Genomic DNA, 15,262 nt, shown 5'->3' on the forward strand with positions numbered 1-15,262 from the left:
TGTTGGTTTGTACAAGCAGATTGAGTAAATGAAGAGATGAGGAGTCCAGAGATGACAAAACACCGACATTTAGCCTCAGCAGAGACAAATCTAGAATTTCTCAAGGTTTGTCTGTAATGATACTCCAAGCACCTGTCATGAAATTCGTTCCATCCTTTTTTATCAAGTTTATCAAGAATATTCTCACAAAGTTTCTCTTCTCACCTTGAAACCACGAAGAGGTCTGTAGGTGATAAATATTAATTTATTGATTTAACTATGCATACTGAAAATGGCCTTCGTTCTTCGAGGCGATTACATTTTCCTCATCTAGGTTTAGTGTCATGTGCGACTGATCGACAAAAGCCTTCAAGACTGAAATGCACCTGATTTGAATGTACAATTGCGTCAATTTATGAACTGCAAAATGCAGCAGTGAGAGGTTCACATGTGTAGCTGAGGAAGTGCCACTGTTAGAGCTTCTGAGTGGGATAACATGCAAGTGTTTTCTTTACGTGAAAGAGACTGCCTGAGTGCCAGACATCTGCACTTCTTTAGCCTGAGTCGTAATCCAGCTAATGATAGCCGGCAGCATCAAATAAAAATATCAGCAACACCCGCACCAATAACCACAGTGACAGCAGCAGCAACCAAAAGGAATTAGCCTAACTCATTAAAGTAGGTGTAAGCAAAGCCCCCACAACCTAATTAATGTGTTAAATGCATAATAAACATTATTGTTCTCATCATTATGACAGAATAAAATGTCCCATTTCACGGTGATGGTGTGATATGACCTTTATTAAAAGAGGGAGTGCTATGGCTGCGTCTTTCAGTCACTTCTGTCAGCAGATTGTTTTGGAGGGTGCTTTTGTGAAAGTGTGTTTGTGTGCGCGCGTGTGTGTGAGCACACGTGTGTGGCAGGGGGTAACAATCTCATTGCAGAGCTAAATCTTTATCTGGTGCAGTGGAACCTGCAGCAAGCTGAAAAGTCATCCTCCCCTTATTTTTATGAGCTATGAAATAAAAACAAACCTTCAGCAGACAGAGTCACACAACAGTGTGAGAGTGGATGTGACACATTTGCCCTACACATTTCATTTGAGAGAGAGCTATTAAGCAAGGATATGAAGCAGCCACTGAAATGGAGACAGTCGCTGGTTTGTGGGTCCCATGAGGATTTTCTGTTGTTTGTTTTAAGTACAGTTTGGTTGCCTGTGATATATTGTAATGCTTGTTGATACCAGAGTTTGAGGGCTGCTATATAGTAGTTGTTCATGTATGTTTTTCCTTTGGCGGTGGTATTCAAATAGCCAAACTGTGTTTCTTGCCACACAAAATGGAAGTAAGTTTGACTAATGCAAAATTATCACATCACATTTTCTATCAAAGGCATCAGGAAATTTGGTGATCATGTGACACCTTTGTTTACATTTAGATAAGTGACTGGGCCTTTAATGCAAGGATTTAAAAAATACCACATTAATAAAACCCTTGTAAAATCATTTGTTGACATCTCGACTACGCTGCTTTGTAATTCTCTGCTTATGCATGTCAACAACATTACAAAGTCATTCATACAATTACATTGTCTAGTAACGAAACCTTTATTATTCTGAACACATAAGCATAGAGCATTGACTTTGAACTCAGCAGGGGGGAAATGACAGCTGGGTAGTTAAGAAATAGTATTATTATTTACTCAAGATACCTATGTGTCAAAACATCAGTCAGATGTGTGAGTGGGCCAAAGAGAGCCAGTGTAAAAGCAAAGCCATCCCCACACTGCAGTCCCAATGTGCTGAAACTAAACATTTACAACACCAACCCAACTGTCGCCATAAAAAATTCAATTGGATCCTAAAAAATGAATCTAGCTGTCAGTAAGTTAGTAAAGCTGGCAGGCGGAGTTTACTGAGAACCCTGAGTGAGGGAGATAATTTGTCTGCGGCAGTAACATAGATATTTAAGTACCATATTTCATGTATTAATTAATGTATGCCTGGTGAACCTTCAGGTTGATATATCGGATCATAAAAACTCTCGCCATGGAGAGGTATTTCAGCAGAGCCTGACTCTGTTGGGTCTGGTCCCTCCTTAGCACAGACGACAGACAGGAGATACTTCAGCAAACAGCTTTTCTGGCGACTGTCTAAATGCCTTCTGTTCTCTCCACACTATCCACAAAACAACTGTCTTAAGACCGACTGTTTGCATCAGGAGAGAAAAGGCTTTCCATCAGAGGAATCCGCGACCTTGCTTTACTGAAGTGACACATAACAAGCAGAAAGCATAAAGACAACGAGAGCAGCAAGAGGGGAGAGGTTCGCTGCAGTGCAGCACGAACAGGCTTGAAAACAGTGACATTCATCAACCTCATTGCGATTCGTTCTTCTGGTTTGTCTCAGCCTACACGTGATCTGGAGATACAAACGGAACATACCAACTCAATATGGCCTGCTTTGTTACTTACTTGGTTTTGCCAGGAACTCTGTAAAATACAAGGTGTTTTCCTCTTTGCCTCAGGTGCTAATCATTTTAACTAGCCTTTGTTGAAGTGAAAATAACGTGAGTTATACATGAATTAGACTGACACACACTGAGACAGGATAAATAGATAAAATCATTTTCATTACTTCACAGTAAGCTGCTACTGGAATAAACCCAGAGCCTAAAAAACCCTAACAGCTGTTCTTTTCATTTAACTAATGGTCACATTTATTTAGGTTCTATAAGACTGAATTTCAGTTCAAATCTTCCATGTGAGCCAGGACTTCTTGAGAAAAATAATACTGTAATCATAGTTTATATACAGTATATCTGTATGTGTTGAAGAAATAGCAGTCTCTGGTGAAGTTTAATATTGTGACTTTCAATATACGTATGATTGAGGTGAATAATAATATACACAATGATTTCCTGGCTTATGCTAACTGAAGTTCATTTTAGCAGTGGGGCCGGGGGTGGCGTGGGCGGGCAAGCACAAAGCTTTGATACTGTTCGTTCCAAATACTTTTCAGACTTTCATTAAACAAGCCACCATCAATGTTGCCTAGAACAATGGCTGCCTTTATTTCACACTGTTGTTTCAGGGTCAACGGGACATTCCTCAGTTCACAGGCCGCCACACAAGGTACCCACAGAGTGAGGAGTTGCTGTACTGTTAAATCCTGAAAAAAAAAAAAAAAAAAGCAGCGGCATATTCCTCACTCGAGACAGAGACACACTTTATTCCATTTGGTTTCAGTTCTGCGGCATAGACAAATTATGTGTAATTGTATGTGTTTAAAGGCTGTTGAAGAAAATGTAAACCACAGGAAAACTCTCAACATGGGAAATAAATGCAACGCAGTGCTACAAATCAGCACTTAAGGGACCACGAGGGCTTTTGTTGTTCGTCTCACAGAAGAGCAGGAAAAGGAGAACAGAATTACAAGACGCAACTTGCACTTATTACTGAGAGAAAAATAACAATGCTACAGTTTGATGAATATTGCAAAGCTGTCTAAGATTTGAGCGATAGCTCTAAAGAGCAAGAGTCTGTCATTCTTCACAATGTTTTCACAATGCCAAGTTTAAGAGGCTTCTTCATATTTACAAACGATTTTTTAACTTTGAAACAATAAGGACTAGATGGCCTTAGCTTTCTTTACAAATCTGTTTCTAATAAAAAAAGATAAAATACCCTCAGACAGCACATCCCGGCTAAAACAAACATGGTAACACTCATTGACTAAGATCACTTTACAAGAGTAGCAGTGGGCATAATAAAGTTACAGGTATTTAAAAATACCTACGACCATAAACTATACATGAGATTTCTGACCATTTTCTTGAAGAATTTGAAAATACAAGACTTCTCTAAAATGTTTTCATACTTTCTTTTGTTAAATTATGTTTTATTTTATATTTTTTCTATATAAAAACAAACGAGAAAAAAAACTACATCTGATTTTTTTATTTGCTCCCTTTCAGTGAAAAAAAAACAACAACAAACAACAATAGGAAAATACAATCTCTTTACACCACAGCCTTAAAAGGCTCTCCCCCAGGGGGATATGATCATCACTGCAAAAGCCACAACATTGGGGCACTGCCCTTCCACTCCTAAATGCCATCCATGCTCAGCAGTGCTGAACCTTCTCAAACCATGCAGAACTTGAACCACTTTCACTCTTTTTATGCTGTTGAAAGGGTTATCAGCAGGGGAATTATAGCAGAAATCTTTTTGAAAAGATAGATTTTGGGAAGTTTTCACATGGAATAACACACTTGGGTAGTTGGTAAGCCCATCACAAAATGCACAAGCAAAAAGATTTCAGGCCTGGCCACCCGCCAAGCCGACAGACAATAAAACACTTCATGCTTGTCAAGGCCTGCAGAAATTGGGCTACTGGTGAGAGCCTCTCCCATGCATCAGAGGTACCTTAGATATACAGTATGCTAGTTAACATTCCACAACGGACAGGGGGCTCGATTTGAGACATACAGGTTTCCTCTCCATCTGCTTTGAAATGTCTGAGTTTCACTAAAGCTTATCAGTCTGTGTCCTTCTATTTTTAGTTCACAGATTCAGTCCAGATGTGAAATGGGAGTAAGGAGTAAGGGGGATGGGAGAGTCTGGGTTTTATTTCAGGAACTGCTGCTGAACGTTTACACCCACTCAATGTATAGTAGTACACTTCCATCGCTGAGAAGGATTTCATACATTTGGTGAACATGTGTTTGTTTGAGATGCGCTAATTGGGATCTGCTAAACAACTGCTTTCAAATTACACAAAGGACAGAATGAAACCTTCTGGTCACCTGCACTTTCATGCTTTTTTTTTCAGACAACCAGATCCACACACTACGTCAGTCCGGATCTGTAAAAAGCTGTTCTATCTCATGTGAGAGTGAGTGAACAGTTTATTATAAACTAAAAGGTGTTCAGTGAAAGTGTCCTGGCAAATAAACCTTTCATCTTTTGTAACAATATTTAAACCAATGAAAGACAGCTGAAAATGCCTGTTTGGCACCTCTTTCCCTGGCAATCACACAGAGCACATCTCTGTATTGCAGTTTGCATGCTGTCAGTCCTGAACTTCACTTAAGAACTAACTCTACTGTTCACTTTCAAACTAAATGTCAGAGAGTTAAGAAACAACCACAAAATTTCTTTGTTGTTTCTCTATTCTCTGCTGCAACTTTGTTGAGCTTGACTGCTTCTTTATCAATGAATACATTATGGACATGGTTCACTGTTACATGAATGTAAGTCATGAAAGGGAAAGTTATCTTCAAATCTCTGCTTTATTCCTCATAGAGTCTAAACAGTTAGCGTGTTGCCTCCAACGTGTCTTTTATAGTAAAACAATGAATTATTTAACAGCTGTACAAAACATCAAATAGTCTGTGTGCTTTGAAAGAGGCTGGAGATCTGATTGGTGAAACAGTGATTTAATGGCTGGCGGCAGAATATAATATGCTCACAATGGGTTTATATAAGAACTACTGTGCTGAATGCTCTTTGTGTTTATTCTACAAAAAGAGCACAATTCAAATTCCTGAACTGTTACTGGTTGCACCACTAGAGCCATTTCAACTCCAGACTTTATGATGGATTCATTGCATTTATTATACAACACCTGACAACACTGGATCTTACTTGGCAGACATGATTTGTACAAGCTGTTTATCCCAGTTCTTCGATATCTGAAAATTATAGGGTATGTAGAGTGTAGTTAGAAAGGTTAGTGCTGAGTGTTTGCTACTCACTGGATGTATTTGTAATTTGGCAGCACATAATACAACCCGGCAAGAATACGTACAAGACTTTTAGAATTTAAATTAAGTATAAATGCTCTGGGTGGATTCAGTCTAGAGGCATGTGAAGCCTTAATTTCCAATATGTTACATCTGAATTACTGCATAACTTGATGTTCATTCAATTTCCAAAAACAGGAAGCTATTACAGTATTTCAAAACTGTTCACTGAGCTTATTCCCATTAGAATTAATATCACGAGTGGTGATAAATAAGGAAAAAAGGCCTGGGAATTGAACTATATAAACTATATAAAGAACACAAAAGCTGTTGAGCTAGTTAGCTACCTTAGTTAGATTCTAATAATCAGCTGTAAGGCTGTGGATCACATTCAGTGGTGAATCTGTGAAATGATAATGGTTTATCCAATTTACAAACTCTGTTTAATGTTCATCTTGAATTACAACATCAGGACAAAGCTTAGCTGTAGTTCTGGGTAGAGTTTCTGACCTCAGGTTTGATGGAAGCTTAAATTGCTATGGTGTGAATAAGGTCAATTAATTTTAATTAATCCGTTTCCAATGCTGAGTCTATGTTTATCTGGCCTAGATTACATAAAAGAGCATTTTTAATTATTTATGATGGAGCTCAATTTATGCCAAGGTGGCAGTGTTGTGAAAACTGTGAATGAGAGAGAGATTTTTGGAAACTGAGACATCGAAACATGCTTAGTGAAAGTCATGGTGATGGAAACCTGCTAAATAATCACTGAACTTGGTGTACACAGCCTGTTTCTATAAAAATGAACTTGAAAATGAGCATAGTACCTACAGTAGCTTATTAAGCAATGTCAATCACCATGTTGCTCTCAAGTGAGGTGAATCATTAGCAGCCTACAGTTCATTTATGGGAGCAGCAAAAAAAAAAATGTTGCTTTCATTTCAAAGTAAGGTCTAGTTTAATCTTCTTGGAAAACTTTAGCAAAAAGTTGTTTTTCATATGATGGGGCTTTTAAGAATGTTATGTTAGGTTTACATATAACACTACTTACATTGCTGAGACTTGTATCCCACAGAGATTTAAAATACGTGCAAGTGGAGAACAGGCTTTACTCAACCAACACATCAACCAACAGCTCAAAGGGCATAGATGAGAACCGTCTTCCTGCATATTCCTGTGATCTGATGAGACAGAAGACTGCTAGGTGAAAAAAAGCGAGATGATGCAAAGAGGATGCTTTACACGTAAGTAGAGAGAGATCCAGTATATGAGTGAGGATGTGTGTGTGTGTGTGCTATGAAAAGGTTTTTTCTTATTAAATCTATCACAGCTGAATGAAGGTACTGCTTCCTATAACATCTGTGACTAGTCATAGCTGCTTTGATTTATTAAGTGTATTTCCATTACTATGCAATCATGCATTTTGTTGTTGTCTTACAGTTTTCCTCCTACTCAGCTGTGGTGTCATTTAATTTCTGTTATCCTGTTCAGCCGTGTCTCTGCTTGTCATCTTGATTTGTTTTTGTTACTTTGCACTCTTTGAAATTAACTGCTTTAAAAAAAATAAAGAAAGAAAGAAAATAAATAAATAAATAAAAACCTAAAAACACATTCATTAATATGTATTTGCCATCAGTCTGTGTTTCGATTATTTGTGCATAGAAATGCAGTAAACACATCAAACTGTAAAACCTCTTTCCAGATTTCTGACCCACAAATTGTACTGTATGCATTCCCCTTTGTGACAGACATGCACACACCCAAAAAAGGCTGTTTTAAGTGTCATGAAACGGTGACCAAATCTGCCCTGATCGTCCTCGACAGCCATCAAATGACCACCACTTCACCAGAGAGACAGAGTCACAACCATATGCCAGAGCCTAGTTTGAGGCACAAGGGACAGAAAGAGCCAACCAGCCCTGTGTTACGCTGAGTTCACTGGCGACTATGTGACATCCTGTTTATGCATCCAAGATGATTCTGATAAACGTGTCGTAATCCAAAACATTCGCATAGAAATGTATTTTCCTTTGCTTATTTCTTCTATATGGCACAATAGTGACTTCTTAAGGTTTGACAAGTGCAGTGCATCCAAACACATTTGTTTTCTATAACATAATATTACTAAATCCTGTGAATTACTTTCACAAAATCTTTTCACGTTCCCCTCTGGCTCCATCACAGGTAAGGAGTCCTACTCTTCAGGCTATTCTGATGCTTCATATCTACAAGGTAACCTGCACTATTTGCTGTTTTTCATGCTAGAGGCTACGCACACAAAGACCAGGATTGACAAGTTTGTTGCCAGTGGAGCTGTATGTACACAATCAGGCAATTCTGAATGAGTGTGGTTACATGCATTTTGAATGCTTAAGATACAGCAGGCCAAAAAAACTCTCTATCACTCAACAGGCAATATGAATCTATGAAAAGTGTCAAACTGACAATATTCCACGAAGCTAAATGGCCTACACAGAGATGACCCACATCTTCAAGGGGCAACTTCTTCTGTCATAAAATTAACTGCACTATGAATGTCGGGAGGAAAATACTCACACTGAGATGTTACATACACTTGAGCCTTTATATTAACATCTATAGGATGAGCCTGTGTTTAAGCAACTACTACTGAAAGACTTTACAATGCATAGCAAAACAGTGGTACAGTACTACTGTGGTTCCTCATGGAAATGATGCACTATGTAATCATATTCTCATATTCTTAGAATTAACTTAAAATTGCGTTTGTCCATAAAGTCCCATCTGTGCTCCCCACTTAAGGAATTATTCCAAACTAAATCAGTATCAACCACTCAGCCCCTGTAGTGTGAAAAAAGTGGCTGTAAAAAGTTTGTAGCCTGCTCCTTCACAGAGAACAGAACCCTAATGAAAATGTTTCAGGTAGTTGCAGAAGCTATGACTGCAAATTTGCAGCTGATCTCATTTGCATATCAGACTTGGTAAATCAGATGCACAGCTGAAGTATGTGGACTAAGCTAATTCCTGCCTTAAGGCACTTTTCTAAATTGTCTGCTTTTACAAATCAAATGCCAAGTGCAAGCCCGTTTTTTTTTCTGCACACACAGAGCAACACAGTGATAAAGCTAAGAAAGTTGTACAGTGAACTATGAAGAAGGTAAGTCAAAAAGAAGTAAGAAGAAAAAAAAATCACATAATATTTAAGAATTACTGTGAAATGAGTACATACAAGGAAATAAATGCAAAACTTGACATATATTGACTTGATATATCAAAGTCCAAGGCACTCAGTGTATATTCTGTACCTTTTTTCTCCATCTGTTCCTACTACTGTGACTTTGGGATAGTTCCAACTTTACTTTATTTCAATAGAACACCATTGTCTTACCACAGATGAATAAAGTATCTGATTGGTATACAGACAAAGAAGCAGAATCCACAGGTTGTATTGATTGCTCTGTTTGGGAAATTGGAGCCGATAAACCTGAAATCCATTCTTTTCACCAGATATCTCTACACCAGAACAAAATAGTACAAATATCACAGCACAAACCAATTTCTGTCAAAAAAAACATTTCTCACACAGTATTAAAGCCAGGCAAGTAGGTAAATCAGTCTTTTTTCCCCCTTGCGTATTATTGTTTGGGAGCAAGGGGCCAATTCTGCAACACTCTCATACTGGCTAGGACATACTCACCCCATCTTCATCGCCCTTGCCCTTTACATCATATCTGGTTTATCTGATATTCAGAATAGTTTGAGGCTTGTTTTCCAGCCTTAGACAGAGCCATAGCTGCCATTTTTTGCACAAAATGAACAACAATGCCCATGAAAATGATCTGATCTGACTGTTTTACTGTGCTTACATTAAGCATTTTCACATTACTGAATACTGTTTTATGTTATGTAAATCATCAGACACACATAGGAACAAATGCCTCTGCCAAGAAAAGCCTTTAAAGTATCTCAGATCTTGTCTTCACAAACTACAATAATACCTGCGAGTTACTGATCATCATCGTCATCAAATATAATTCATTTCATTATGGGACAACAAATGATCATAACTTTGTGAATTGAAACCGAATACTCATTAGTGTTCAGGCAAAACATCAACCCTCACTACCCCTAAACAGGATTGGAGAAACCAAAATTGGAGTGGAGAAACATTTTCAATTTATTCTATTTTTTTTTTTCTGTTTCAGAAATACAAAAAGAAAACTGCATTCTTACCAGGCGTCTTCTTTCTTCCTCAACGGTGTTCAACAGCTGAGAGAACTCTTTGAAAGACTGGGCTGAAATACAAAGAAAGATCATTTCTACAATCCATCCACATTAAAGGCAAGATACTGAATATTTGGTCAATAACAACGTGTGTGATACATCATGCACAATATGTTTACCACTGAGCAAGCACGTGGTGAACTACTGTGTTGTTGCATTCAGATGATTAAAAAAGATATTTTAAAAAACATGGTGGCTCAGTCATTAAACATCAGATGTTCCTGGCACCCCACAAGCACTGTAGTAGGGTGCTAAAATGTTTATTTGCACTGCGGCTTCAGAGATTTCAGCGCAGCACATTTTAGAACCTAATAAAATCATGCAGCTGTCCAATTTAAAACCAAGACTAGCAGTAAAAAACAATGCTTTAATTGAATGGAACCCACTGATTGCTTCCTTTTATTCTCTTCCCCCGCTAGACTTTATATACTGTCACAATGTAGGGAAGACTGATGTGGTAGAGATATGTTCATACCATCTGGGCTATACTTCAGTAGCTTATATTACACTCTGCAGGGCCAGATGAATTCAGCATACAGTACATCGAACCTTATCTGCCAGAAAACTGTGCCTTGATAGCTTCACAGCTTCATTAAATGGAGGGCCAGATACAGTGTGGCCTCTGTTGGTCAGCCCCTGTGTCACCCTGTGTCCAGCCATTTAGCAGCGGTCGAGCAGCTCTGCTTGCCAACACAGTAACATCATTATCGGCCACGACGGCCTGGCATGGGGACCCATGCATCATCTCAGACACTTTGTTCCATTTACACACCAAAGCTTTTAAAGACCAGGGAGCAATGATTTTGTGCCAGTGATCGTGCAGGCAGGCTGGCCGCCTATTAACGCCACCAGCTCCTTTATCAACAGCGCAAACCTCTCAGGGGGTAAAGGGCACAGCTGGAGCCGTTGATGGGACAAGATTAGACTCCAAAGAAAGGAAATGGGAGTCAAAGTGAGGTTACAGCTTGCATATCATTCACTGGTAAATGGAAGAAAGGCAATAGACGTGATGAATCACTGAATGAAATAAAATTTAGTACCTCAAGAATGGATGAATATCAATGATGAGCTTATACGAAAACTTTCATCGTAAATTTTTTCTGCATACTATAAGAAGATTTATTTATTTACATCATTTTTACGGGCTTAAATGTTGCCTTCCCACTCGATACTTAACTTTTGTCAAGATCTGAGCTCATCTCAGAACACTCTGAACAGTTCTCGGAGACTACAGGGTTGACCTTCTGAGAAAAGCGATTGTAGGTTTTCTAAAAATTTAAATTTCTATAGCCACATCAATCTTTTGGCCCCATTGATTCCTAGATAACTGCCGTGGAATGTGAATGTCACTGCAGGAAGTCATAGAGTGAAATCAATAAAAGGTCAGGTGAACCTGTCTGGCAGCACATACAGGATCCCGATCTTATGTCGGGAAGTTGGGAGCATCAAAGTGAACTATACCAATACTGCATCAAGATCATGGCTGGCATTCACACAAGGGTCTAGCTATGTCAGTCAGAAAACTCAGTTTCATTGATGACTAGATTGATTTCAAGAGGCTGTTTCATTTTTTTTCCTAAAATAGTAATCATGGCCTTTTCTCTCAGAGATGGTGAAAGAACACAGAGGTGTAGCTTAGAGTGTGAGGAAATATCATTTCAGTTCTTTAAGAAGATTCTGAAACTCAATTCCTACACGCAAAATAAAACATTTAGTCAAGTATTACACAGTGTTAACTTATTTCACATTTTCAATTTTATTATGTTATTTGTGCCCATGCTGCATCCACAGCAGTCTTGATTAGGAGCCTCCCTAGTGAATTTACCATTGTCTGCACACAGTCAACAAAATGTTTCCAAACAGATGCCATGGGCACAGCCAAACCACTGGCTTCTATTGTGCCAGTGACTTGCGCTGTAAATACTGTGCAGGTCCAGCTACATAACAGGTGGGGAGCTAAAATATCCATTGTTCAATCTGAGATCAACACAATTCTTGATTGAAAGCTGGGGAAGGGGCGCATTGCCTCAAATTAAAGCACACTTGATTCTAACAAGGCTTGGATTCGGGTGTGGATTTTTCCAATAATCATAACTGGTCTCCTCCACTCCTGTCCATCATACAGCCGCTGCAGCTTTGTTAGAAAAAAAGGGAAAAAGGACTATTCATTACGCATTCAGATGAACATTACAGCCTCATGTAGAGGAGGTCGATATCCAGTCTAGCCCTCACAGATGGACAGTAATTCAGCAGTCTCCAGCTCCACACAGCGAAGGACTCAAGCTGGGTATAATGAGCAGTGCAAAAAAAAAAAAAGAAGAAGAAGAAGAGGAAGAAGAGGCCAGACTGGGAGTCCTGCCCATTAGAGCCAGAGAGACCCTCTGCACAGCTGCTTTCATAATCCTGTTGGAGGCTAGGAGGTTTGCACCTCCATTAATCTCTGACACTGATCACAATTAGTCCCTTTGATCCCTTATAGGCTTGAAAAGATACAGAGGAAGCATCATAAGCAAATCAATAGCATTAATTATACATGCATCACAGACAACTTTAAGATCTATACTCAAAGCCAAATCCCATTCCGAGAATTTGCAGACTATGCTTAATTTTGTCTGAAAACAGCTCCCAAAGACTCTGATAAAGCGTTTCCCCTTTCTATTACCTACTTTCTCTGATGTAAAATTGCTCAAATGTGATAATATCATATTTGGAGCAATTGGTCCTTAACCACAGGGCATTAGCTCCTCTGTTACATGTAAGAACTACTGTGTTCAAGTAGCCCCCCACCCCCCAAAAAAAAGATCTTATGGAAATGTCAGAAAAGGTCCTGATTAAGGTGAGGAATTTGACTAATTGTGGAGACTAGAGAGGAAAGTTCATGACAGACTGAAAAGAGAGAGAGAGATCTGCCCTCATGGGCCTCACCAAACTGAACTTACCAATGTTCACCTCGTCATCGGTCTCTGCATCACCAATGCACTCAAACTGGAACTCCTGCAGGGACTGGGAGAACTTCTGTACGGCAGCAGAAAGATCTAGAAAACAGGAGGGTCTGAGAATCAGAATAAAGCACTGCACAAATGAATCAGACATTAAAGACACATGGGTAATGTGCTACATATGTGCAGTAGACAGCTAACTCAATGAAACCTCCTTTGCTATCCATGAACAACTTATTGTAAATTTCATGGAGATGGATGTCAGCTATGTAATTATTCAGAGGTTATAGGGTTTTACCAGTATACTGAAGTAGAGCTGGCATCACAAAACATCCTTTCAATTATTGACAAGTTGGCAGCAGTGTAATTAGAAAGAGAAAGTAGAAAATCCAAGCTCATTATTACATCCTATTAGCACAGTTAATCATTTTCACCAGGGTATGTGTAGATTTCGATCATTCCTCCTGATGTGGAAAAAGCAGTACTTTTGGTATATTTACACACACAAGCACAGCAGTTCTAGTGTTAAGTTTGCTATTTGTTATATTAACAACTATAGCAACAAAACAGTGGAGCTTAAAAAGACTATTGTCTGACAGCTTGTGGGAGCAGAAGAGCAAAGAGAATGCGTTTTTATGATTTGCTGAATGTCCAATTCCATGCCCACTGACATTCATACAATAGCAGGTCCATGAGTGACTGCAATATCTGCTATAGTTACTTTATCACTTGTCCATTGATCATAATGCTCAGTTCTGTCCAGAAAAATTAAGCCCAGCTGAGTCGCCTAACCTTTGTGTCAAAAATGATATAGTATAGATAGTGAGTAAACTTTCTTAGAAAAATTCCACATTTGGACACTCTCACACTGCTAGATATAAATTTATGCTGTTTACTGCATTCCACGAGTTTAGTTGTGATAAAGTGCCGTCCTAGTATTTTTCAGTGACATTTGACAACCTCCAGAGAAAAGGCTTTAGCCTTTTCTAGTCCATAAGCTTCCAGCTGAGAAAAAAGTGAGTCCTGTCTTTCATTCCAATATTCACCAGTGATGTGATGTTTTTCCAGTTTCCAGTAAATTTATATTTTACTGTTCATTTCTTATGACTTTAAAGAATGAGTTTAAAAATAGAACATACTATGACTATGACCTAGCTATGCGTTACATATATTTCAGTTCTGATAAGGAGAATTTTTTTCCGACATGCTGAATGGCTCTAAATACTACAGTACACATGGGCTTCAGAAATCATTGCTTTGGAGAAGAAGCCAGCTGAAGGTGTGAATTAGTCCAAGAATATTCACCGAGTTTCAATGCAGTAATCAGGAACAAATCACGGCACCATGGCTGCTACTGATCTAAATATGATTCAAAATGAGAAAGAATCGATTCAAGCTGCTGAATGTATATAACTAGTGTTCTACGAAACTCCACATCTGCTTTCATCCTGCTATTAGAGCCACACGCAGCAGCGCTGTAAGCTTGTGTCTGTGTGGCAGAAAGATCTTTGGGAGTGGTAGCTGACTTCTCTCGTAAAGTTTTTCTGTACACAGTCTTACACAGGCTTATCAACGAATTAGCCGAGAGCGATTTCTCATTCTTTGGATGAGTCAACTAGAGCGTTGCATGTCCATTCAAGAATTAGATGTGCTTTAACAGCCTCTCAGCTGATACTGTCTATGGAAAAAACCAGACAAGGTTTTCATTTTCCAAATTTTGCCTGCCTCATCTAAAACCTCCCACTTTATTTCTCAACAACAATCATGACCTGTATTTACCTTAAGTTAAAAATTACAGTTAGTTAATGTGATAAAAATGTTTCATATTTAATAATGTGCTGGTACTCAGTTTTTTGTTGATTAATGTGCTTTTAATTGCAATTTGTAATGTAATTTGTAATTTTTTTGTAGTGCTAACTGTCTTAATGTGAACATTCAACAGACGTTTATGTGGAGCATCAAAAGCTTAAACTCCCCAATTAGGCAACATCAAGGCAAAACTGCTGAACTGAACTGCTCAACAACTGATTTTTAAGGGTTCAGACATTTTTTCCTCTCTGAAATAAGAGCATGCATAAACTCAACCAAATCACTCTGTATTTTGAGGCAACAAAAGGCTGATTCCCTTTTTAATTTATTGAATAAATTTGTATAATAGCATGGATTCTGGGTTATGCTGGGGAAAATAATTTCTAACAACTACTGTACAAGCCCAGACAAAAATAAACACTAGTTAACGCAACTAAAATCTGGACTGTATCTTTAATATGACCAATAAATGCATGAGATGTGCTGTGTAAAAGATGTATGCACGCAGAATCTAATGATCTGCATGC

At 38.5% G+C, this 15,262-nt stretch overlaps 1 protein-coding gene across 4 annotated transcripts in view; it reads right to left on the bottom strand.

Moving 5' to 3' along the window:
• Positions 1-15,262, bottom strand: part of LOC121187770 (rho GTPase-activating protein 42) — a 56,119-nt gene that overhangs the window by 26,202 nt on the left and 14,655 nt on the right. For all 4 annotated transcript variants that reach the window (XM_041047182.1, XM_041047181.1, XM_041047180.1 and 1 more), the window contains exons 2-3: positions 12,927-13,022; positions 9,937-9,998 (exon numbers count right to left, since the gene is read on the bottom strand). In XM_041047182.1, coding sequence (XP_040903116.1) covers positions 9,937-9,998; positions 12,927-13,022 — 158 coding nt within the window. The remainder of the gene's footprint in view (positions 1-9,936; positions 9,999-12,926; positions 13,023-15,262) is intronic.

Source organism: Toxotes jaculatrix, chromosome 9, assembly GCF_017976425.1.
Source record: "Toxotes jaculatrix isolate fToxJac2 chromosome 9, fToxJac2.pri, whole genome shotgun sequence".
Classification (NCBI taxonomy): Eukaryota; Metazoa; Chordata; class Actinopteri; family Toxotidae; genus Toxotes; species Toxotes jaculatrix.